At 44.7% G+C, this 26,990-nt stretch overlaps 1 protein-coding gene across 1 annotated transcript in view; it reads right to left on the minus strand.

Moving 5' to 3' along the window:
• Positions 1–1,908: 1,908 nt before the first annotated feature.
• The window catches only part of CNNM2 (cyclin and CBS domain divalent metal cation transport mediator 2), a 182,736-nt gene continuing 157,654 nt past the window's right edge, over positions 1,909–26,990 (minus strand). Inside the window, exons 2-9 of the mRNA XM_050958004.1 lie at positions 24,105–24,248; positions 22,095–22,232; positions 19,821–19,990; positions 16,344–16,437; positions 12,732–12,797; positions 8,008–8,192; positions 3,945–5,832; positions 1,909–3,910 (exon numbers count right to left, since the gene is read on the minus strand). Of these exons, the coding sequence (XP_050813961.1) occupies positions 5,623–5,832; positions 8,008–8,192; positions 12,732–12,797; positions 16,344–16,437; positions 19,821–19,990; positions 22,095–22,232; positions 24,105–24,248 (1,007 nt within the window). The 3' untranslated portion in view covers positions 1,909–3,910; positions 3,945–5,622. The remainder of the gene's footprint in view (positions 3,911–3,944; positions 5,833–8,007; positions 8,193–12,731; positions 12,798–16,343; positions 16,438–19,820; positions 19,991–22,094; positions 22,233–24,104; positions 24,249–26,990) is intronic.

Here is a 26,990-nt window from a genome sequence, read left to right on the forward strand (position 1 = left end):
GTCTCAAGTTATAATGTTAACAAAGATACTGTAATGGTAACACCCACCCCTCCCCAAGTTTGCTAGTTCTAAACTAATCCAGACACTGGATAACGTAACAGCTGGTACACCAGGTACTAGTTTTAAACCAATGATTTGTGTATTCGATATCCTATAACATATGGTACATATATCACATGGGAATGATTTGTGTCTATTCTATATCAGCATGAGGAAGTTGCATTTCCCAGCAGGTCCTGGAGAACTCGGTCATCCCCTCTGTTATATGGGGTAGTTACCTGGGATGCTAGCGAGGAGACAGTGCTGCCATCTGCCATTCACAACCACTTCCCTTGTGGCTGAGCTCCACAGAGATCACATGAAGCACCATGGCAACCGAAGGAGGCGGAGCACTGCTGCTGTCCAATCAGCCACTCCATTTTCCTTTGAGCTGTTCAAACAGAACACAGAAGCAGCTCCCTACAACACCTCCTCCAAGGCCAAATCCCAGCCTGCTCAAGTGCCTGCCCATTGCGGGGTAAGGAGCAGCACTGGGAGATGTTAGTGAGTCTCCCAGGTGCCATTCCCTTTTTCCCCTCCCCACATGCCTTCTCCCCAGGAGAGGTGAACGCCAAGGGCATATGAACAGGAATGACCGCCTGGAGGAAATGTGTGCATATGGCATTACCACCACACTGCTAAATGTGGAGCCAGATTGACATATGGAAACAATACTGGGCAGCACCCTGAGCTCAGGATAGGCACAGTGACACAAAATGGTTCGGGAGAAGTCAGAGAGAATTGTATGGGAATGAAAGCAATGACCAAGGCAGGGAAGTACTGTGCAAGCCTGCCCCATCCAGCTCTGCTGATGCACCTCATCCCTGATCTATAGTACCTCCTGCTATCCTGGGTTCCCCACTTAGCTTTGACAATGCACATCAATCTCAGGCTGCACCGGCTATGCCAGTCCTGGGCTATCCCACCACCTCTGCCAATGTACCTTAATCCTGGCCTTCATTCTCTGCTATAACCCAGTCCTAAGCAATCCTTGGGGAAGGGCCTCCCACGGTGCAGGGATTTTGGGATGCAGACATGTGGCAAGTAGAATAACAAGGGCCCTGCAAACTCTCACCTGTGAGTAGGGTCTGCAGAGGGAAAGGTTATATGTTAAATCCACCTCCACACTCAGAGCTTATGTGCTTCATCTGATCTCCGTGCCACCAGAGTCAGTCTTGTTTGGAGAGAGAGATTCTCATTATAAAGTAAGAACATTCCTTCACTCTTTACAAAGATTTGGCAATACACAGAATTAAAAATCATGGTGACAACAGATTCAGGTTCATTTCATACGAACAGGATTCACCCAACAGGAGTGTAAAAATTAATTCACAGTTGTGCATTTAAGATACTAGTGTTGAAAACCTCACTTCAAAGAACTTTTGTGCAAAAAGTGTATTGACATAGGAAACGGTGGTGGCATGCCCTCCTGCCTCCCAGAGACCACCAGCTAATGAGCTGGATTGACATAGGAAACGGTGGTGGCATGCCCTCCTGCCTCCCAGAGACCACCAGCTAATGAGCTGGATTGACATAGGAAACGGTGGTGGCATGCCCTCCTGCCTCCCAGAGACCACCAGCTAATGAGCTGGATTGACATAGGAAACGGTGGTGGCATGCCCTCCTGCCTCCAGAGACCACCAGCTAATGAGCTGGATGGACATAGGAAACGGTGGTGGCATGCCCTCCTGCCTCCCAGAGACCACCAGCTAATGAGCTGGATGGACATAGGAAACGGTGGTGGCATGCCCTCCTGCCTCCCAGAGACCACCAGCTAATGAGCTGGATGGACATAGGAAACGGTGGTGGCATGCCCTCCTGCCTCCCAGAGACCACCAGCTAATGAGCTGGATGGACATAGGAAACGGTGGTGGCATGCCCTCCTGCCTCCCAGAGACCACCAGCTAATGAGCTGGATTGACATAGGAAACGGTGGTGGCATGCCCTCCTGCCTCCCAGAGACCACCAGCTAATGAGCTGGATTGACATAGGAAACGGTGGTGGCATGCCCTCCTGCCTCCCAGAGACCACCAGCTAATGAGCTGGATTGACATAGGAAACGGTGGTGGCATGCCCTCCTGCCTCCCAGAGACCACCAGCTAATGAGCTGGATTCTGCACTTTGGCTTGCACTGCAATGCAGGCGGGAGAGGGAAACAATACAGCCACAGGAGCCAACGCTGAATGATGCCGTATCCTTTCTACAAATCAAAGCCTTGCAAAGGGTCAAGGACTGAAGTCAAGTCCAATGGTTCCCAAAGCTTTCAGCCGGTGCCTTGTTTCATGACAGTGACTGATTGACAGCTCTGCTTTGGGTGTGCATGGCACTGTACCGTAGCATCTAGAACCTGAGCACCCCTGAATTTGGACAGCCAAGCAGAGACTCACATAGCGCTATGTCTGCTCTGGTAGGAAGCTTACAGCATAGAAGCAGCTCTGGGGATTTCCACTGCAGCAGGAACACTATTTCTGCAAACACGGGTTCAAAAACTAAGATTGGTTCCCGAGTTGGGCGTGTCGTCCCTCTGCTTGCACTGGCACCTGCCACATGCCCCGGTAGCCATTCTCCTCAGAAGCCCATCTCTGCTGGGTCCCCCTTCACATTTCAACAGCCCCATGTACTCTTACAGCAGAGAGACTAGCTTTTTCTTTTTTTTTTCCCACAGAAGCCAGGCTATGGAGAGACAACATTCCTTGTCCCTGAAGCCAATTTGTGGGAGCTCCTGTCCCCCTACCAAGGATGTCCGTTTTCCGTAAAAATCACACCCATGACCAACTAGCTTTATGAAAGTTACTTCACCTTCTCTTACCAAATTTGGAAGAGTGAAGGGAAAAGTTATGCAAAAACAGCCTGGAGAGTTTGGACAGAGACAGGAGTTACTCGCCTTTGGGATGACATGGCTTTTGTGGTTTGTGTTACAGGAGAACAAATATTTTCAAAAAAGTCACACTGCAGCATGAAAACCAGAAATCCAATCAAATTAGAAATCTTCCCGGCAGAGAATTTCTTCCGTTTGAATCCTGCCCTAACTCAGCAGGTTTGACATGAAGCATACTGCAGCCCAGGGTTACCATGCTATGCATCTCTGTCAACAGTGGTTCCCAATCAGGAACATTAGGGCACAATGGCAGCTTAAATGAAAGCGACCAGAGCAAGGAAACAGATCTCTCTTCTATGTGGGTTAACATCATAACATTTCACCCCTCTGCTCTGGCAGAAAAGGTGCAATGTTAGCAGCCCTCCTTGAGACAACTAAATGGGGGCTGCTGGGGCTAGACAATCCAGTGCTGTCAATAACCTGTACATTGCCAGCTCCATCCGAGACATGTGTGGCACATACGTCCACAGGTGGCTGCAGTTCTCTCGCAGCGCTGTGCCAGAGCCAACGGGTGGGCCAGAAAACGCTGAAGGAGACAACAGGCACATCGTTTAAAAAGAAAAAGCAGCAGCATTTTTTAAGATACAAGGGTAAAAAATGAGAGAGTTAAGTTTCGGGGCCGAATTTCCCAGTCTCATGGTTCCACATGTTAAATACCATGCATGGAACTTCCATTCCCCCTTGGAGGACTTTACCAACTGCCCTCCAAAGGGCTAGAGTGCCTTCTGTGAAAGGGGCCACGAACTGCCTTTCCCCATGCCATCTCTCCTTGAAGGGCACAGAGGACCCATCTATGGCCCCTTCTCAGAGGAAACAGCAAAATGCTTCCTAAGGCCTAAAGCAAATGGGACAGACCCCCATGCAGCAGCCACATACTCTGGCTTCCCACAAGGAGCTGCTGCAGTGAAATATTGCACCTTTTCAAAACACGTTTGCACAGATGTAACTATGGAGTCAAACTTGACTCACAACCACAGAGGAGGTGCTTCCCACCTGGGCTAAGGGAAGGGGGAGGCAGCACTGACACCGAGGATTCTGCGACTAGGCTTTGCTTTTAAACTCAGTCAGGTAAAGCTTATCTGAGCATAAAGACAGAAAATGGTACATAACCATCAGGCCACGGGAGGTTCTTTGAGCAACGCAGGCTGAAAGTCAACAGAGAAACCACCATGCAGCATTTGCTCACTGACAGACTCTGCATTTTGGGGGGTTTACAATATACAACACAATGACCTCCCAACGAACGCATTTCCCCTCCACTCTGAGGCCAGGCTCCGGGATGCCTGGGATGGGCAGGTGGAGTGGCACTGATGGCAGTCATGGAGGATGCTACTGTGGCAGCTAGAAGAACAGTAGATAAAAGGGATGAGGGAAGGAAATCCAGCATCTCCTCAAAAATAGGGGAATCGCCTGGAGACTAACCTCTCCAGTCCCTGAAGTACAATATGCTCCCTCAAACTCCCTCCACAAAATACAGATCAAGCTTGTAGTGGAAGTTCTTGGTCAGTCTTTGGGGAGATCAGGAAGGCCCTCACTCCACCATGAAATCCATCTTGCAATGGCAAAGGTTTAGGAGCCACCTGGAGGATTTGCTTTGGACATTGTTGTAGCAGCATCTTTTGTCTTAACACGAACAGTAATACTGGGGGAATGGTTTGTCCTGAATTCTATCTCAGTTATTTAACATGCCCTGCAAATGTGCTTTGGTTAAAGCAAAGGGCACACAGACTACTTCGGTATGTTAGAATCTGAGATTCGACATTTTGGGGTTCACGCTTTCAGTACAGCAGGGGAGGCAGGGAACTTGACCATGTGATTCCCAGTAACATTAATGCAAATTCCAGGGGGACAAAAATTGCCCAGTACACTACTAGAGAAATTTATCCCAGTCTGTAATTTGACGAGACTGCAGTTATGTCAATTAAAAACCCACCTTCATGTTCAAAACACACATCTGTGGAGGTTACAAAACTGTAAATGTAACAATCTTTTTGTTTGTTTTACAAGGAACCATCTGAAATTTCAGATATTATGAACACATGCAACCAAAATAACTACCCCTTCCTTGAAGCTCAACTGGGGAGAAAATAATGCCCATTCCCCCAAACTTCCATACTGCTAAGCCACAAGTTCCTTGAAGTCTCATCCATTCTTTGTTCTCAGGACACAAATACATATGGGTACCAGTTGCTGTTTTAACAACAGGGCAACAGACAGGACCAAAAGGAGGGGTGGAAACAGGTCTATGACAATGGAGCTGATTCACAAAGTCACAACAGAGCCTATTTGGGGGAGGGGAGGGACAGCAACCATTTAAAACTCTGCAAAATTCTTTTTAAAAACATGATCTCTCTTGAAAAAATAATCAGAGCAGTTTTAAAAACTTCTCTGCGCATCTAGGAAGGAGGGGCAACCAATGAGGGTCAAAGATACGGCTGAAAAAATAAACACGATTCTACTTTGCGAGGAAGAATCCCATCGTTCTCCAAAGGGCACTCAACATGCCCAATGTTTGTTTGGTTTTTGTCTTGCTGTGTTCTCGTTTCTTCCTCTTCTGCTCCTAGGAAGGGCGCTAAGTCTTTGGTCTCAGAACACTGGATGCAGCACAGCATTGCAAGCACATACTAAGAGCATTTGCAGTCAAGAAGGAGCGATGACTGGTCCTGCTGAAGTGATGGGTGTGAAAGGATGCAGATTGTTAGCTCCTAGATGGAGCCTTCACTGTGCATACTGTGATTGGACTTGTTGTGTGTCACGCAGTTCTGTTCATTCAGCAGGTTTGCCGTCTCATCCGGCAAACCATCATGCAGCTCCGTAAGAGTCAGTTCGATTTTAGTGTTTTCACTGTCCGAGGACTGAGGTGTCTTGTCCATCCGGGATGCCATCAGGGCATTTTGGTACTGCTGTCTTGAGATCTATTTCACGCACACAAGGGGGGTGGGGTGGGAAACACACACAAAGAAGACACAATAACACTTTGGTTTCTAATGCTGGTGTCCTATAGGACACACTATGAACATAAACTCTCTCCTCTTACAAAATTCTCCTTTCAGCCCCGTTTTTCATGGGATCATTCCACTTTCTACAAGACAAGGCTGAGTTCTGCAAGCCTAGCAGGATAACAGAGAATCCTAACTTAATATCATGATGTGGTAACAATTCAACGTGACACAACATTGTGATGATAATGTTGCCACGTGGTTCTGTCCTGTCTCAGTGTTGTGATGCATGGATTTGTCTCACTGGATATACTCTCAAGAGGCCCAAGAGATTTTTAGTTACTCCTAGCTAAAAGCCACTGATGTTGTGTTGCAAATTTTGAGGGCCTCATCCAAAGCCCATTGACGTCAATGGGAGTCTTTCCAGTGACTTCAATGTGCTTGGGATCAGATTCTTAGAGCCCTTTGTAGGAATTGAGTAGTGAGTCAAACAAGGTTTACAATTCTGATATAGTTCAGCAATTCATGGTCTCACATGCAGCGTGGGTCAAATCCTGAAGTCCTTGCTCTGATGCCAATGGGCATTTGCCTGAGTAAAATCTGACCTTTGGGCCAACATCAAATTAGCCAGCTTTTTGGTAAGCTAACAGGAACTTATGGTTTGCTATACTGGAGTCAGCATATAGGTCAAATATTTCAATACCTTGTCCTGGTACCTGATGCTCCAGAGGAAAGCAAACCCGCTAACCTCACACTATACCTGATAGTAGTTCCATGCTACACATGGGGAAATGGGAAACTCCTTCCTGACAATAGCGAGCAATCCCCTTGCACTGCGTTGGATTCACCTTCCCAGTTAGATCAGCTGTCGCTGTCTGAAATGATGTAAGTGTAGAGATGACCCCAAGTTCTGAGCAGCAACAACTGACTGACATGGGGGTTGGGGAAATGAAGGAGGTGGGAAAGGAGTTCTGCTTCTCACTCACTAGGATCGTATCTCACAAAGCAATTTCAAGGCATGTGGATGCAACGTAACCTTGGGTTGCCTCTCAATACAAAGAAATAATTGGCCATTGCAGTCTATAACACAGGTCTGTAACACTGACACTGAATTCTCAATTCACCCTGGCCAGTATTAAACCCTTATTAATGTAAGTCTGTAAGACTCAGTGCATCAGCTGGTTGGAGCGTGTGTCTCTGTGTTAAGACATCACCACTTTTAAATCTTATTCCCAGTATATCTGGGACCATAATCAACATCTCCACCATTAAAAAGATTTTATTCTCTCTTATTTAAAGAGTTTTGAATATCTGATTAACTGCAGCAAAGGGCAAAACAAGTTAAAGTGCACTGTTTGAGCTGTGTGCTTCAAAAGAAAGTCTCAATGTAAGTAACCAATTGAAAATGTTTTTGTTTAAACTAAGCACCATGATCATTCTGGGATACCAGTTTCCCTTAACTAAAGGGGGATTCAGCTAGGTTTCAGTTTCCGGTTCCATCACATTGGTCTGCTCATCCCACAAGATCTATACTCATTTCAGCACCTTGCCTGCTTATCACGATGGGACACAGCTGAAGAACAGAGCAATACGCACGTGCCCAGTGGTGGTTAGCACAAGAGGTGGGCCTGACATGGGAAGTCTGGATGCAGAGATGAAGTCAAGACTTCTCTAAAGTTTAGGAAGGGGGACAAGCTGGGAGGCAGGCTGGATCCCAAGTTACATTCTGGGCCAGTTTTTAGTTAGAAATGAAATGAATCAATTGTACCACCAAATTCTTCATTCTTCAACTACTGAGAGCTGATTCAGATTGTTCAAAAGGGTTTACAAAACTTCACAGCAATAGATGGGCTTTCAAGACTAACTCCAGTGGAAAAGATTTTTTTTTTTTAAAGCTTCCTCTGAAGTGCTGGTAACCAGAAAGTGAAGTGACCAGTCCGATTTCACTGTCCAAACCGAGCACTGGAGGAAAGTCAACCAGCAGCAGAAACCGGGGAAAGCAGGCAGTTTAAAATGACTGCTGCTTTCATAATTCTAGTTCCTCTTTGCAACTCAAGGACATAACAGATCTGCCATCTCCCTCCCCCGCCTCTCAGCTCTGCAAGGTAGCGCAGCATTTCTGAGAGGGAACCTGGCTGTCTCTTTTCCTACCTTGACAAACTGAATATCTGAGAGTGCTTTCACTGAGTAGTCTGGGACGTACACCTGAAGGAAAGATGCATTCAGCTGGTTGTTGCTGCTCCCCAACGTGGGTGTCACCGCTTCAATACGATCACCTCTATTTAGAGAGTCCGAATGGTTCAAGCCACAAGGACGAGGGGGTGACTTGTTTTCAGCTGAAGAATAGGAAAGAAGAGAGAGAAACTTTTTAAATAAAGCAGGAAACGGTTAGTAGCTGGTTCTCAAAGACATCTGTTAACCCATGAAATAGCATGGAGGACTGCACCGGTACTTAAGTCATTGAGTACACAAAGTACAGTTCAGCAGCAAAATTACCATCAGAGTTAGGACACTTTAAATCCCAAGCTAATTTGTGACATCACTATAGTTAGGATAAGCTGTTAATGATTATGATCACTCACAGTGTATAGTGCCTTTCATCCAGGGACATTGGAGCCATTTACCAAGTTTTACTTCATTATACCATTTAGTACATTTCACCTACATCACAGGGGAGGCCTCTACTATATCACAGCTGGTTGCTTCACAAGGTAGGGTGCATCCACCTTTAGAGGCCGAGGGAATGCTAAGTGATGGGGTTCTGAATGGGCCAAAGTGCTCTCTCTTTATTTCATCTGTTTCTGAAATATTTTCCCTGACACCTGCCATGGCTCAGGGTTTGAAGGGATAACTTGGGCTGATGCAGTATAGAACCTCTGTCAGCCAGGTGACACAGTGCAACAAGCGAATTACTCTACTCTATGGAGAAACACCCAGATTCCAGAAAGGCCTTGGCATGCTTGCTCCCTGGGTATGGCAAAATCATGAATGATCAGCTTCTTGCTCTCACTGAAAAAAAAGTGCTGAGCCTCACTGGCCTACCAAAGCATTGTAACCATCCCAGGAGGGTGCCCTGGCCATCATTTACCTACTGTAAAGTTGTTTTCAGTAGATCTGATGATCCCTTCTGGCTTTAAACTATGAAAATACTAAAATGCTGCTTTCCTTGTAAAATGATGTTTGCTTCCTTAAGTTTCCACCAATTCAATGCCCTACATGGATTGGGGCCCTCCAAGGTATGTCTACACAGCAACAACAACAAAAAACAATCCACAGCAGTGAGTCTCAGAGGCCACGTCAACTGACTTGGGCTCGCACAGCAGGACTAAAAATAGTGGTGTAGATGTTCAGGCTGGAGCCCACACTCTGAAACCTGACAAGGGGGTTGTGTCTCGAAGCCCAGACCCAAACAGCTACATTGCAATTTTTAGCCTTGCAGCATAAGCCCGAGTCAGCTGACCCAGGCTCTGAAACTTGCTGCAGAGGGGTTTTTTGCTGTGAAGATGTGCCCACAGAAACACATTTCAAAATCACAGAATATCAGGGTTGGAAGGGACCATGTGCTGATCAAGATACAGATTACCTACAGGATCTGTGGGTTTTTTGTCCGTACCAGACGCAAAGATCATCAATTCCAAATCAAAGCTAAACCTGGCTTGTTCTGAAGAGCTCATTGGGTAGCCAGTGCACCAAGAGAGAGGTCTCACTTTAAGATGTCATGGTGAAAGCCTTTTTGCATTGACTTACCATCCAGCAGAACAGCATCTTGACAGCTGGAGCCTTTCTACAAAGGAGCTTTGGTCTTAAAAGGTTTCACAGTGCTCTAGGCACTGTCTCCTTCACTTAATCATAAAATTCTTAATGCCCTCCTTGGCAGCTGGACACAGATCTGCCTTGTCATGGGCAGCACAGCCCACTCTCTGCACTGGCCACATGGATATGCAAACCATGCCATCCTTGCAAGAGAATGAAATGTGCTTCTTCACTTCTTGTGTTCTTTTACCTTTTATCTTTTTCTATAGTCCTAGCATCTCAGACTCCTCCTGGCTTATGATGGAATTAAAGTGACCCTCCATTTGCCAATTGCTTTTAAAATCCAGTGGCTACTTTACATCTTTCTTTTCAAAATAGCAAGGAGGAAAATAAAGGTTTTGAGAAACAGGCAATTCTGTGCTGCAATTTCCATCGGTGGGGCAATCATTTTGGCTTCTAGAAGCAATGCCAAGCTTAGACTCAGATTTCTGTCAGCCCTCCGTGTGGATACCCCCTTGTTGTCTTGGGAAATGACTATAAGGCTATAATGGCTATTATCAGAAGCAACCCAACGTTACTAAGCATCTTTCTTCACAGAAAGTAGTCTGACCATATACCATCATTCTGTCAACAGACCAAATCAGTCAGCCTTTGCTTTCCCATACTGATGCACAAAATGCCTATTTTGTGGCAAGAACAGCACCTTACTAGTTTTTGGAAGAAAGTTTTTTTTGTGTGAAGTAGCTTCAGGATGAGTGTGAATCTGACATGGACTCCTGAAATCCTCATTCATCAAGGGTAAGGATATTATTAGAAAAATATGGTGACTGAAGGGGGGGGGAAGGGAATGGAAAAAGAGTGCATGTGCGAAAAACATGGAGGGAGAGGCCAGAACAAGAACAGCCAGCATGCAGGAGAGCACAAAAAGGAAGGGACAGAGAAAGTATGGGGACAAGTGAGGAAGAGAGGGCATGCAGGTGTGCATGTGCAGAGGTTTCTGGGGGTAGAGGAGGTGTGCATGAAGAAGTAAGGAAATAGAAAGCGCATGAGACAGAAAGAAACCAGACAGGTCCATGTTCTCTGAAGAACAGTGCATTCCCCGCCCCCTCCCAAGCAGGTCAGCTCATATCTAGAAAGCTTGGGTCTTCCCAGATTCCTACAGAAAGGCACAAACCACAAGCCAAACAGCTTTTGGGATTAACACAATGGAGCGTTTTTCAGAATGCTCCAATACCACAGCTGAGAACCCTGGTACAGTCTCCTTTGTACCACATGTTCAGCAACACAACTGACATGGAGCTGCATTGTCAGTTGCCATAGCAACCAGGGTTACTATATGATTTCATTTCAAGTGGTATATTCTCTCCCCCTCACCCCCCATTATTATTTTCCATTATTATTTTATTTCTTTCAGTGGGAAAAATCTAGGAAAAAATGTCTGGCATTTATACTGGAAATAGTTTGCAAGTGTGAGGGGTATAGTTCATTTGTAAAATGGAAAAATAAAAAAAAAAGATGATCTGGGCACAGCAAAATAGTTGAGCAAAAAAGATAATCAAAGCTGCAGAGTTTCAAGGAAAAAAAAAAAAAGCCATCAAACAGTTTAATTAAAGAAAGATTAAACTTTTTTCCCTTCGATTTTAGTGGCTGGAAACTTTAACTGGGCATGAAAAAAAACCCCTGCAGGGCAATAACCTGTAGTTTGTTTGGAATCTGCGTAATACTAATTTCAGGACAGAGGGTAAAATATAGCAGAAAGTTTAAAAGAGAGAGGAAAAACTCAGGGAGTAGATGCCACAAACACCAAAAGCTCAGGAAATGGCCAATGCCTCCTTTCATAGAATCTCAGGGTTGGAAGGGACCTCAGGAGGTCATCTAGTCCAACCCCCTGCTCAAAGCAGGACCAATCCCCAGACAGATTTTTACTCCAGAATTGGCCCCCCTTAAGGACTGAACTCACAACCCTGGGTTTAGCAGGCCAATACTCAAACCACTGAACCTATCCCTCCCCGCTTTTGGTTTGTACATTAAAGTTTGGGGGAAAGGGGATGGTTTTGTTTTTTAAGAACACACACATTGTCCTGTTCATGTTCCAGTCAGAGGCACAAAGAGACAGTGGCATTAACATGAACAAGGTAACCTCATGGAAGACAAAATTTCAGCACAGCTCAGCCTTTGTTGAGGAACAGTTATTCCAGTACACTCTGTCATTTCCCTCGAGTAACATTTTCATTTATCTCCTAACCAGGAAAGGCACCCATGGTGCTCACTATAGGTAAGGCTGGCTTTCAACTTCCATTCTGGATTCCTCTCTTCCGTTTCCAATCATTCACAAATGCCCCTAACAAGTTCTTTTTGGCCTGACACATTCCATACTTGGTCTCAACCCTCAAGTGAAATGTTTTGGGGAAGTTTAAGCAAAATTAGTTCAAGTTCAGTCATCTGAGTAATACATGGTCTTAAAACAAACAAAAAACCCAATCCCCACATTTTTCCCATCTCTCTCAGTCACACATTAAGTGTATGAATAACTTATATACCACTATTGGGAGAACTATCAAATTTGGCTTTATTTATAACTCTCCATGGAAATCTGTGAAATAAACCAATTTTGAAGACGAGTTTTTGAGCATGTGAAACGGGATATTCTGTGTATGAACAATAAATTTAAATTTTGTTTGGAGATAAGATACCTCTTTCTCAGTTAAATTTTATATTTTTGGCAGTTCAGCAGTATGCTTTCCTCCATTTTAACTCCATCTTCTGCAGAATTGAGACATTTTGTACATTTTTACATGAACCCAGGCTAGGGACCAGAATATTATCTTAAAAAAAAAAAATTCACCCTGATACGGCGTCAGTCAGTATAGGAGTAAGAGAAGCAAGGACCTTTTCATTACAAAATACGTTCTCTTTAAAAAGTTATTACTTTTTCATTTTGACGTGTCTGCAAGTTTGCTACTAATTAGTCATAAATGAAAGTTTGGGATACTTACCTGTTAGGCATATCTCTTGGCTGAACTTCTCTCTAACAAGTAAAAGGGTCAGACAAATACAGACTGCAACTGGCTTTTGGGTCAGCGCAGGCACAAGAATGATGAAAAAGAAGCATGCGGATTTACCTGGAGAACCTGCTGCTAATAATTCTGTTCTGCTGACAACAAAGGTACGAGACAGGGACAAGGGAACTAGAAGAGGGAGAGAAAAAGGGTGAGATCATGACTGGGCAGGGACAGTTCTCCACACTTGCCAGGGGAAGAGTTAATTCACACTCTTGGAAGAAACCAGAAGCACAAATCAATTGCAGAAAAGAAAAGGGGGGAAAAAAAGCTGATTAGGCAATTTGTAGAAATAATTAAAAATAAATCAATCAGCAAAACTACATACATTCCACTTGGTAATCCTAAGTGCCATTCAATACAGAGCTCTCAATTTACATTTCAAGACCCATTCATTCAAAAACAGTACACAATGCAAAAAGCAACCACTTTAGCCCAAGAGATGAGGAATAAAAATGAAAACCCAGCAAGTCATCTTGGGGGAAGACCCAACTGGGTAACTAAATACAGAAACAAAAACAGGATCAATTTCACCATTTTTCAAATTCTTTTTATCAGACCATCAAAAAGAGCCTGCAATTGTCCAAGTTTAGCCATTTTAGGGTGAAGAACATAGGAACAGCCATACTAGGTCAGACCAATAGTCCACCTAGCCCAGTACCCTATCTTCCGACAGTGGCCAGAACCAGATCCTTCAGAGGGAATGAACGGAACAGGCAATCATCAAGTGATCCATCCTCTGTCACCCATTCCCAGCTTCTGGTAAACAGAGGCTAGGAACACTTCAGAGCATGGTTTTGCATCCCTGCCCATCCTGGCTAATAGCCATTGATGGACGTATCCTCCATGAATGCATCTAGTTCTTTTTTGAACCCTGTTATAGTCTTGGACTTCACAACATCCTCTGGCAAGGAATTCCACAGGTTGACTATGCATTGTGTGAAGAAATACCTCCTTTTATTTGTTTTAAACCTGCTGCCTATTAATTTCATTTGGTGACCCCTAGCTCGTGTGTTATAAGGAGTAAATAACACTTCCTTATTTACTTTTTCCACATCAGTCATGATTTTATAGTGATAATTTGCACTTATGTAGCACTTTCCATCTACAGTTCAAACTGGACTTTACAGACATTTAAGCCTCAGCACCCTTGTATTGTCGTCACTTTCCAGAGGGGGAAACAGCGGCATGAGGGCTGTTAGGGATTAGGAGTCTTAAAGAGACAGGCAACAGCACCTACTCTTGCGCTGCAGTGCCTCTCTCTGGCTATTACCCAGAGTGCTGAGGGGAACAGCTTCCAGACCTACATGGAGCAATCCCAGTCATTTTATTTGTAAGAGTTCATCCCGCCAAAGCCGAACTCTGGATGCCATAAGACATAAAATCTCATAATGAAATGTACTCTCTTGACATACAGAAAAATGCACCCACAAACTAACTGCTTTGCTACTGGAAAAGGGACCGTAGGGAAAGTAACAAATACAGAGCCACTAGTGGTCAATTTAAAACAACCTCCAGACGTATGCACTTGGGAGTTTGGTGAGGGGAAGACCAACACACAGTTCAGAGTAGAGGGCCCATCCTGGGAAAGGTACAATGACACGATCTATGGTAGAGTGGTGACGTCTGAGTGCAAAAGCTGGACTGATGAAAGGAAGAACCCAGAGCATGCCATTAAGACAGAACACTAGGAAGTTCACACTGAATAATACTGGGAAAAGGAGTAGCTGTGAAAGATTTTCCAGTGTAGTGTTGGTACATGTCAGATGAGCCTTGATGCTCTGGCATCCCCCAGATCCAACTGTATTGTAAGAGCTGAGCCTCAAAATGGAGAGAACAGGAAGGGTGTAAAACACACACCCACACACAGAGGACTGTTTCTAGAGCACAGACAAAACTCTTCCAAGGATCTGTGCTTTAGCAAATCTGCTGTTCAAAAACCTACAGGGTGGCAGTAAGATCTATTTAACTTTAGCACGCGTAATCAAGGACAATTGCTCCCTACTTTGAATGTGAAATTGCTAACATATATTCAGAAAAATGTCAGCTAAATGGCAACATAGGTTACTGCTTACATCACAAATGTTCCAGAGAATTGCTTGTGTCTCTGGAATTTACTCTAATCATATGCTGTTACAAGGAAATGATAATACCTTATTTATATATAGTACTTTTCATCCTAAAGGCTTTCAAAGCCATTTAACAATATATACTGAGATCATTAACCCACTTTTGAATTGCAGCTACTTCGTGGGTGGAACATGGAAGGCATTCTGCTCCTGTAACACCAGAAACAAATTTCTGTGTGAGTGAAGAAAAACTTCTCCATTTGAAGCCATTCAAGGAATTTTAGGTTGGCAGAATGTAACTGCAAGACTAACCCACCAATATTGGTGAAAAGTGATGTGTGATTTCTAATTACTTCAGCTGATCAGAATCTTGGTTTTTGATCTCTACCTGAAATGCAGCATTTCCAGCAATAAAATACGTCCCCTGGTGGTGGCAGTGGCTCAATACCGTCTAAGATGGACAGGTACCATCCACTGAATCACTAATATCACTTTCTGCAGCACTTGAGATTTCTGGGAGGTCTCCCGTTAGACAGTGAGCCAGCCCAACCTGGTTTAACTTGTGAGCTGTGACAGAATCACAGTCCAAGGTGGTATAGCTGTAAGAGAGCAGTAACTGAAGTGTTACCTTTACTTCTTGTAATCAGGGTTAGCCCACAATGAATGTCTAATACATGCTTATGTGATGGAGGTGGCGGGACAGGGTACCTTGCTCACAAGATTATGGTTTTTGTAATGAGGATTTGCCTGGGTCCCAATTAGCTTTTCTCACTGCAGTTGCCTATATTTTTCTTACATATATTTTAAAAAAGATACATTTCTGTGCAAGTTGGCTGTATGGGCTGATTTTCAGCATCTTTGTGTGATGGGAAAAATCTCTCTTCTTCATTCCAGTATAATTGATAATTCTCAGGCTTGTTTCAGAAACTTCAGATTTGTCTACATGACAAGTGATTGCCTCGCAAAAGGAGGATGCCAATCTACAGTGCACCAGCTTGCCACGCAGTATCGCCCCATGTAGACACTGCTATACTTGGGGGCTTTCAGTACTCTGTAGCAGCGTCCACATGGGATGTTACTGCGTGGCAAGCTGGTGTGCTGTAGATTTGCACCTGGGCTTGCTGCACAGTAACTTGCCATGTAGACAAGCCCTACAATTATCAGATGCATCATTATTGTTTTCTGATAAGAGTCATTTTCATTTGACAGCACCATATGTCTTTCTAGTACTTAGTATTACTTATCCTGGTCCTTCAGTCCCTATTATGCTGCTTTTAAAAACAAACCAAAAAAAAATCCCCAAACCCAACTGTCCCTGTAGTCAAACACAAAAACAGATCACTAGCTAGCAGACTTCTTGTCTGCTCACAGCCTGCAATCTGGCAAACTTGCAACAACTGGTCAGATTTCGTGAGTTAACACCACAACCAGTATCAATCACACCTGGCAGCTAGTTAAATTGGCAGGATGCTACCATATATTGTGGATGCCAGCCATATCAAACACCACAGAGGTCTCTCCTACACAGCTCACTCCATCCACATTAACAGTGAGAGGCATGCTTGGGCATGAAAGAATTTCAAAAGCAGAAGGTAAGAGAACATACCTGGCGATGCTGTGAGGGCCATCACCCCATAATAGGAAAAAGCACCAGCTTCAAACTTCATTCCCTCTTTCCCAGCCTCCACTTCCACTTTCCCCTGTTGAGGAAAACGAGAGAGCCATAATTAAAAGGGGCCTCAAGCATCCCAAAGGTCCAGAGATCTTAGAACAGACTTGCACCCTGAAAGCGGCAGCCTTGCCCGAAGTGGAAATGTAGGGTTAATTCCTGCCTTCTGCTGAAGTCTGTAAAAACGCACAGAGAAGGGTAGAACTTACACCTCAAATCAGTCCCAAAACTTTCCAGCCTCATATCTGCTCCAGCTAACTTAACTCAGCAAGGTAGGTGGGCTCACCACTGCAAAGAAATACAGTAGCTTCTCAATGGTACTACTTTTTTCCACTTCCAAAGAATGTTTGTGCACCACTAAGCCATTTACTACAAACTGAAGGGAAGGAGTGGTCTCCAAGTCTGAGAAAGCCCATACTAAAAATGGTTTCTGTGTCAAGACAGATCTACTCATTTCAGGTAACTGCCCAAATTCACATAAGGCCCTTCTGAATACAAACAGGAGATCTCAACTGGGAATGGGAGTAAGCTCAACATATTTTGGGAGGCTGAAGTTAAGGTTGTATGCTTTCCCCCACAGAAAAGAAATCCATAATTCCTGAGGGAGTCCTGAGTCCTCTTTCTCAAGGTTCTTTTGAATTAGGTGGTTTCCAACTGTTTTACAAATTCCACATCCCTTACTATTTGATACTGACATTTACACAGGATCTTATCAAAGGATCCCAAAACACCTTACAAACTATACACAAGTACACCACCACAGAAATGCAACCGCTTCTGGTGTGGAATACAGAAGTTATTTAACAGCACATAAACACTCTACATGAGTCTAAATACAGAAAAAGAACAGAAGTATCTATTCTAGAAATATATTTTTAATATTCAAAGTATAAAATTAGAAGCTTCAGGAACCACCTAGTGGGACCCTATTTTCAACTCCATTACCAGTGCAGTGGCATCACTAGTGGATTTTGGGAGAAGGGAAGAAGAAATCTGATTCCGTATCAAGCTGAAACTATATTTTGCAGGACGAAGGAAGGGTAAACAGAATTTAATTAATTATTAGCGGTGTTCTCAGTGTCTGCTGGGCTGGAGAGAAGGAACAGACTGGGTCCTCCCTCATATAATAGATAAATATGCCATTGAATGGATAGCCAGGTCAAACTGATGCTAAAATTTAGGTTTTGTAAAAACAAGCTTACACTAAACCTAAGACCAATATACATGTTTCCAAGCGTTTTTTTTCAGTTCCATTAAAAACCATTTTAAAATAATCAGCCTTACTCATCAGTATTTTCAATCCAAACTATGCAGCAGTGTGTTAGTGCAGTAAAGTGCAATCAAATTATCTAGTCTAATTGTCCAAGATGAGAGTAGTGCAAAAGGGAATCCATCAGCATAAATGTGTCAGAAGTACGTTTGATCTTTATAATTATTTCAAAAACATATTGTTCGTGATTTGTTCAAGATATGATGTTCGGCCTCGTAGACTCAATTAAGTAATTACTGGCAATTATTCATCACATAGTCATAGACTCCAAGCCTGAAATTAGATGTATGCAGGTGGAATCCTCACTTGGGAGTCCCTTTGAAGTTAATGGTTGAAAAGTTTTGAGCTGGCAGTTAGCTGTAAAAATGGGCCCTCAATTCTGCGACCTGGTTATTTCATTAGTTACAAACACCAAAAAGTCACCCTTGCCAAATCTGGGCCACACAACAAGCAGGCAGCATGCTGAGCAGCTTGATAGCTGAGAATCAGGCAGCAAAATTCCACATGCATGATACTAGAAGTGTCCTGCCACACTTTACAGGTCTGTGTTTGCATTTTTCCCAAGGTTGTTAAATGACACAACATGGATTTGGAAGAAAAAAAAAAAGTTACAAATTGCCACATAATGTATTGGTGTAGAAGAGATGAGCCTAACCAGCGGAAATAAATTACATTTCAGAAATCAGTAAATTTGACTACTGGAGATTAGATTAAATTAATTTATAGAACTGTACATTTGTTTTCTTGTATTTTTCCTATGTGAAGAGTATTAATATACCTTGGGACATCCAGATCAGAGACTGACTATATTGCAAACCAAAGGCAAGTACCTACTATATGCTGATACTTGTTCTGGTAGAACCAAACCTTAGTACCACTTTTACAGCATGTGTCTTTTTATACACTCACTTTCAGATGTGACATAGGCATGTAGAAAAGTTTCTTCTAAAAACAGCATGTTAGTTTTTACTAATCATATGCTTGCTTATTACAAGATGGTTTGTTTGTCTTAAAGTGTGCTCTTTATTATGCTCATGCAATACTGCATCCTACAGCACTTGATCCATTATCTTGCCTCCAGTGTATTTCAAGCTGCAGTGATCTACTGCAGAAGTGTGGGAGTTTACAGAGCTGCCAATTCCTCATGGAAAGCAATCCATATTAACAAAGCTCAACTGGATACACACCACCACCTTTTTGGTTCTCCTTTCATTCTTTATTACTAAGATCATGGAAAAATAAAGACCTCTTTATGTTTAATGCCACATAAGAGAGTCTACAACCCTGGTTTACAGCATAAATTATATTACTATAATGTTGTTTTGAAAGCTATTTTGTAAACACAACACATTTGAGTTTCAATCTCAGTGTGGACAAATATTCCTATGCTCCTGCTGCTTATCTCCTGAGGAGTAAAGCTCAGGAGATGAACGTTGAAGAAATCAATGTGAAAATATACTTCCTAAGCTCAAAGACAAAAAGTATTTCCTCATCACCTTGGCCTGTAATCTCATTAGATCACACAAATTAAGCAGAGTCAGGCCAGGGTTACTGCTTGGATGGAGGACCTCCAGGAAAACCCACAGTGCTGGAGAAAGCGACGTTGGCAATTCAGTAGGTGGCGCTCTTCCCTAAATTAATACTAAACGATTGTTCCATGATACTGGAGGTACAGACTTTCAAACATAAAAAACGAGTTTTCGATCAGCTATCAAACAACCCATGGCACTTTTTGCAAGAAAAAATAATGCATTAGCTAGAGTGTCCTGGCCAAATTTCAATTCCGGTCATTAAATTTTGCCTACCAATGTTTTCTCAACCGTTTCAATTGGACACAAAATTCTTCTTCGCTGCCTGCCCAAATAATACTGGCTGCGCTTCTGTTGCAATTTTCAACAGATGATCCTTTCTGAGAAGTAGGGGCCTATTATCCACACTGTACAGAAGGTTTAAATTGAGGCTGTGAGCAGTTGAACGAGTTGCTCAAGGTTAGCAATTTAGCAAGGGAGTCAGGAAGAGAGCCCTGGTGTCCTGGCTCCAAACCTTAAGAAGACGATTAATATAACTATTTAAGTTTAGATATGGAAGGGAAGGAGTAAGGAGACAGATATCATGATACACATATATCTAGTCACGTGCCTGACCTGTAAAATGAGAATGAAGTAGTCGACAGGCTTGTTTCTCTGGTAGAGGTAGTATTCTGGGGCTTTCTTGTTCTTCTCATCATATTTCAGCTCCTGGATGACATTAGGATGTTTTAGGAGCCTTAAGAGGATCTTCTCTGACATCTGGGATGGGCCAAATGCTTCTACTTCTATAAACACAAGACACAAGTTGGCATTACACTTCACGTTCATGGGAATGAATTGGCATTAGTTGTTAAGAAACATGGAAGCAGAGACATATGTTACAGAATTGGAGTTTTCCTGTCTTTTGAGCCTCTTAGGGTTCATCTATACAGGGATAAAAGACCCACGGCACGATCGCAGCTGACCCAGGTCAGCTGACTTGCGCGTAGGCTTCGGGGATAAAAATTGCTGTGTAGATGGGCCACCCTCAGCTCGAGCCTAAACATTTAGACAGCAATTTTTCAGCCTGGAGCCAGAGCCCAAGTCAGCCGATCTGGGCCAGCCACAGGCTTTTTACGTACCCTGTGGCAGATTTTCATGGAGAAACAAGAATACTCCAGTTCTCAGATATTACAAATGTATTTGCCCTCCTTGAGTTAATAACATATGTTTCAGATGACTGAGAATGATCTTCCCAACATGAAGGGGAAAGGAATTTGCTCATCTGAGAGCTCAGAAAGCCATAGTTGTTTGGGCTTGCTTGCTCATGGACTGTGAAGGGAATGGGTTTACAGTTGGGGTCCCGAGGACCTTTCAGTTTCATTTTGAAATGATGTTACAGTGGATTCATTATTTATTGCATTTGTTTCTAAAGGTCTCCGATTGTTCACAGACCTAGAAAATTGCTATAGATAGGCCCACTGTGTAAAGCCAAAGAAGAAATAAAGGAAAGGTGCCACAGCCCACATGGGGACAGCGGCTCAAAGTGAGAGGCAGAGTGCAGGCAAATTCACACCAGTGGGATTAATGCATAGCACACAGAACACACCTTATAACCTCTTGCTCTTACTGTTCAACCTTCCCAAGAAGAACTATTTGAAGTGAAAAAACCCAGCTTTTTATGAAGCGGATTTAGGCAAGGGACACTTGAAGTAGACATGCAAATTGCCAATACCTGCTACTGCTGGTTTCAGGACAGGACTCTGGAGACAGAGGACTGTCTGCAGATCCTGGTCTGCATTTGGAACAACCAAACTGTAATGTTTGACTTACTTAGCAATGCTCTCACAGCCAGACTTGGATTTAAATTATAAAATCATTTTACATTTCCTAGACAAGCACAGAAATAGCACCTGCAAATTAAGTCAATAAAAATCCGACAAGACGGTGTTTGGGAACTTCCACTGAACTTCATGCACATAAATGAACCAAGTGTTATTTGTTATAAAGCTGCATTTTCCTGTTGAACTGTTTCCTTTCACTTGAAGTAGCAATGATGAAAGGTGCTGACTGAAAGGCCTGTACATGGAAAGCCATTGCCTACACACCAAACCGGTGCAGCATGAGCAATAGCAGGTCAAGCTTCACACACATTGCTGCTAATGGGTCTTATCTCTGATGCAGAGAGACCAACTCTATGATGAATAGAAAATCCAGTTCCTGTAGCCTACGCAATCCATGGGCTGTCTGCAAAGACTGCCCAGAGGGGGACCAACCATCATGGTGATTTGAGAATGCAGGCATCTGCCCACTGAAAACTGGACTGAAGCCACCAACTCATGCCCCATAGGCCAACAAGAAATCCATTTTAAAAATACAATCCCATAACCTGTTCAATTTGCATTTAATTTGCAAAGAGAAGTTTTCATTTGGAGTCAAAGTGCCATGGAACGAACAGGTTACACTTTCCCCCTGAAGTCTAGGATCTCTTCCCAGATGAGCCACCAAAGGGGAATTTCAGTCAGCACTCCAGTAAACTGGCCAGTTGGCACAACATCCTTATTAGTTTGTTCCCTGAACTCTCCCTAATGAGGTGTACTTGCTAGTCGTTAACCTGACTGCCTCTATACATGCAGTGTGGCACTTGCAGTCAACCTTACCTTTCAGACCAATTTAAAGTTACTGGTCCACCCCTGGTAAATGTCTCAGAGGGTTCATGCCGACACTGAACACAGGAGAGGAGAGAATTTAAAAAGAAAACACAAAACACACAAAAGTGGCATTATTTGTCACCCCTTTGTCCAGCCTCCCTCCCTGCCAGCACTGCCCACCGGCCTCGCCAGCCTCCACTGACAATCTAATCGCTCTCAGGCATTTGTGTGATTGCAAGCTGCAATAAGGAGTACTTGCCTGTTGCCAGGAAACGGTGCATTGCCAGGAGCAGCTGTGGTGATATTTTAACTTTCATCTCACTGTCTGTCTGTTTGAAGGCAGAGAAGTCCTGCTTCCTGTCCCGATGGGCTACTTTCTTCTTCGTCTTGTTATCAGCTGGGGAAGGGAGGAAGCAAAGTCTGTTAGAACAGGGTCCAATAGGAACTGCACTGAATGTAGTCACCTGATGCCTTGTCTACACTACAGGGAAAAGTCGATCTAAGCTATGCAATTTGAGTTATGCAAACAGTTTAACTCAAGTGTACATAGCTTAGATTGGTGTCGAAGGGGAGCACGAGGTTCTCCGGCGAGATGCCAGTGTCGATCTGGAGGAGAACTTCCTGGTGACAGAGAGGAAAGGCAGCCACGATCCCTTCAACCTGCATAGCGAATAACATAGCTGGAGTCGATATACCTTAGGTCGAGTTACTGTAGGGTCTACACCATGGGAGGTCGATGGGAGAAACTCTCCCATCGACTTACCTTACTCTTCTCGTCAGGGGCAGAGTACAGGAGTCGACTGGAGGATCAGTTTGGTGGGTCTTCACTAGACCCGCTAAATCAACCACCAGTAGATCGATCTCAGAGCTTCAATCCCAGCCGTAGTGTAGACCTGCTCTCAGTTCCTTCTTCCTCGGTGGCTCCTTTTTCCATTCTACATTCCTCCCATGGGTCCACCTCTTGTTCCCTGAGCATTTCAATCAGATGTTTCCTTCTCAACACTGCACAGGCTCCTCCATGCTAGCAGGCCTCACTGAGAGCATGGCAGAGACAGACTCCCTGCTCAGGGGGAGGGGAGGAAGCATGACTTGCACAAGGTCACCCATCAGGTGAGAACCAGGAATAGAACCCAGGTCTCCTAAGTCCCAGTCCAGAGCTCTATCCACTAGGCCACACTGACACCTTAAAAAATACACTTAAGGTAAGAATATTATGTCTTTAAGGATTGTCATACAGGAACTTCCTGACACCTGAATACTCGTAAAATACTGACAAACTGAAAGTGGTTCAGAGAATTATACACTATTAGGAAGCTGGAGAGATGGACTTAGGAAAGATTCACCTAATATTTACAGAAGGGGAAAGGAACAATGAAACAAAGGATATCTGAATAGCCTAGGGGTATTTCAAATGATTATTTGTATTGCAGTCATGTTTATAGGCCCCAATGTGCTAAGCCCTAGACAAATACACAGTAAGAGACAGTGCCTGCCCCCAACCAACGTAAAGAACATTTAAGACAGATAAAGGATGAGAGAAAAAGAAGTACTGTATTTGTAACCCAGTTCTACAGGTTGGAAGTGGGCAGAAAGAGAGATTAGGTAACTGGCCCACAGTGAGACAGGAAGTCTGATGGAGCTGGGAAGGGACCCCAGATTTCCGAGGTCTCAGTCTAGGGCTCTAACCATGACACCTTCCCTTCTTCTCAAAATATATTAACATTAAGGAGGGAAAGGAATTGTATTAAGTGGTGCAAGGAGAAATAATTAGGGGCTGAGTAATCACAGTGCTCTTAAGGAAAGGAAGTCCCTCATCACTACTGTCTCTCTACCAATTCACTGCCAGTGACCAACTCTAAAGAGAAATCATCCAACTTTCCTCTACCAAAGAATGAGAGTGGTACTGAGAGCTCTCAAGGGTGACATGGATATTAATCAAGGAGAAGCACAGAGATATTGAGAGGCGCAGTAAGGACACAGAATAGGATTGTTTGAGGTGGGGAAATGATAACTGAACAAAACTGAAGTTTTGCTCACATAACCTGTTGGGATTGAAGGATTCCACAAAAAAGCTGTCCTGTTTCAGCTAGAGAGTCATGCATAGAGGGGGCCATATTGCAGAAATGACAATGATAACAGCCAGCTTGTAGACTTGTGTGGAAATCTGACCTTCTAGATCTTAAGTAAAACAAAGTAGCTGGACCAAGAACAGAGGTTGGAAGAATTCTCTTTGATGTTTAAAGAAAAAGCACAAAATACTTTTACTCACTGTACAAATCAGTTTCATCTAGAATCTCAGACTTGATGATTTCTTCAATCACATCTTCTAATGTGACAATCCCCAGGACTTCATAAAAAGGGTCTCCTTCCCCTTCATTGTTGACTCGCTGTACTATTGCCAGATGAGATTTGCCTGCATGGAGAAAGATTAACAATTATGACTTTAGACTCAGAGATTAGAAATGGAATTATGAGCAAAGGATAAAAATAAGAGACTCATAAGAAACTGTGCTTCACACATTCTAGAACAGAGCTGAGCAACCACAGTCCAGTAGATGCTTAAAGGGATACTATCAGCTTAAAGAAAAAATAAATCAGATTTCCATATGAAAATGCTGTTCCTGTTGCTATCACAAATTGCCTCTAAGATTACCAGAGCTGAACAGTTAGACATATTGAACATTCCTCCCAGTCTGTTTACCCTGTGCATATGTCAGCACTTGGTGTCAAGTCCATTTCATTGTTTTGTTGATGGTCAGCTTTACTTCCTGTCTTGTACACCAGCACCAGGACATCACACCCCTACACTGCTTTGCACAGAGCTCCCATACATGCATTTCCTCACACTCTGTAACATTAGCAACAAAGTTGAAATTGAAGTAGCAGCAGGCAGGGGTGTGCACAGGGAGATGTGGGGGAGGAGAGGTAGGTCCGATTGTGTTTGGTGGTGGTGGTCTGTCTCTGCCTTCTCTGCCCACCACCAAACAAGAGATTGGCAGGCAAGGAGACAAGCCCATAACATTATAATTTTTTTTTAAAATGTAAGGCATACTACTTAAAGGGAGTTCTTTCAGAAAGCAAGAGTATTTTGAAATTAGTCCATAAAAAAAAAAAATTCAGGTTGCCGTCAAAGTATGGTTAATTAAAATGAAGAAGATAAAGCTGAAATGTGACATGCTAGTGGCAATGAAGCTCCCTCCGATGTCATTTCTGTGCTTATTTCAGAGTGTACTAACAACTCGTAAAATCTTCTCTGCCACCTACTGTACAAGACGGTTACTCACCTTTGTAACTGTTGTTCTTCGAGATGTGTTGCTCACATCCATTCCAATTAGGTGTGTGCGCGCTGCATGCACGTCCGTCGGAAGATTTTTACCCTAGCAACACTCGGTGGGTCTGCTGGGCGCCCCCTGGCGTGGCGCCGCTATGGCACCGAATACATACCCCTGCCGACCGGTCCGCTCCTCAGTTCCTTCTTGCCAGCTACTCTGACAGTGGGGAAGGAGGGCGGGTGTGGAATGGATATGAGCAACACATCTCGAAGAACAACAGTTACAAAGGTGAGTAACCATCTTTTCTTCTTCGAGCACTTGCTCATATCCATTCCAATTAGGTGAATCCCAAGCCTTACCTAGGCGGTGGGCAGGGCCGGCTTTAGGAAGTGCGGGGCCCAATTCGAACACTTTCGGCAGGGCCCTGGCAGGGATGACTTAAAAAGAAAAAAGTGTAAAAAAAAGCCTTCCATTTCTTCCATGTATTATTTACTTTCCATAACTATATAAATAATAAAATTGTATATTATGTACATTGCATCATATATGCTGTTGATTGGTTATTAATGACTGCCGTTTCACATGTGTGGGTCCCCACCACTCCCTGGGGCTGTGCACATGTGTGGGTTCCTGCTGCTTCCTGCCCCCCTCGTTGAAGCAGGTGTGCAGGTTACTGGCCTGGGAACTGCAGGGCAGCAGTGGACATGGGGCTGGTTCGAGGCAGGGCAGGGGCTGACTGGAGGTAGGGTCTGGCTGCAGGCAGGGCAAGTGGTGCGGGGATGGCTGGAGACAGGGGAGTATGGGGCGGGCTGGCTTCAGGCAGGGCCACAGAGGGGTGCAGCAGGGGTTGGCAGGGCTGGAGACAGGAGTATGAGACTGGCTGGCTTCACGCAGGGGGGTGCAGCAGGGGTTGGCTGGAGACAGGGCAGGGTGGGCAGTGCAGGGCTGGTGCGGGCAGGGGTGTGTGGCAGGGGTTTGCTGGAGACAGGGCAGGGGGTTTGGTAGGGGCTGGCTGTGGGCAGGGGGTGCAGAGCTGGCTGCAGGCAACGGGGGGCGGGGCTGGTGCGGGCAGGGCAGGGGGTGCAGCAGAGGCAGCTGGAGCCCTGGCCCTTTAAATAGCCCTGCTATCCCAGGGCTCTGGGAGCTATTTAAAGGGCCTGGAGCTCCAGCCAGGGGCACGGGGCTTGCCGTGCTCCAGATGAAGCTCCAGCCAGGAGAGGGCTTGCGGCGCTCCGGCCGGAGCTCCAGCCGGGGCAGCGGGGCTTGTCGCGCTTCGGCCGGAGCTCCAGCCAGGAGAGCGGGGCTGCGGGGCTTGTTGCGTTCTGGCCGAAGCTCCAACCAGGAGAGTGGGGCCGCGGGGCTTGCGGCGCTCTGGTCAGAGCTCCAGCCAGGAGAGCAGGGTCGCGGGGCTTGCGGCGCTCTGGTCAGAGCTCCAGCTGGGAGAGAGGGGCCGCGGGGCTTGCAGCGCTCTGGTCAGAGCTCCAGCCGGGAGAGCGGGGCCGCGGGGCTTGTCGCGTTCTGGCCAAAGCTCCAGCCAGGAGAGCAGGGTCGCGGGGCTTGCAGCGCTCTGGTCAGAGCTCCAGCTGAGAAAGCGGGGCTGTGGGGCAGCTGCGCTCCCCCGGCGCTTTGGTCAGGGGAGCGGGGCCATGGAAGATCCCAGAGCAGACCGCAGCCAGGGTAAGTAAAAAAACTTAGAAGGTGCCTAAAGCGCGGGGCCCGATTCCCAGGAATCGGGCGAATCGGCCTAAAGCCGACTGTAGCGGTGGGGTTGGAGAGAGATACTGCAGCGTGTAGAACCACAGAGCCGAAGGCTGCGTCCTCCCTGGATTGTTGCACCAGGGCATAATGGGAAGTGAAGGTATGTACTGAAGACCATGTAGCTG

This window comes from Gopherus flavomarginatus, chromosome 6, assembly GCF_025201925.1.
Source record: "Gopherus flavomarginatus isolate rGopFla2 chromosome 6, rGopFla2.mat.asm, whole genome shotgun sequence".
Lineage (NCBI taxonomy): Eukaryota > Metazoa > Chordata > Testudines > Testudinidae > Gopherus > Gopherus flavomarginatus.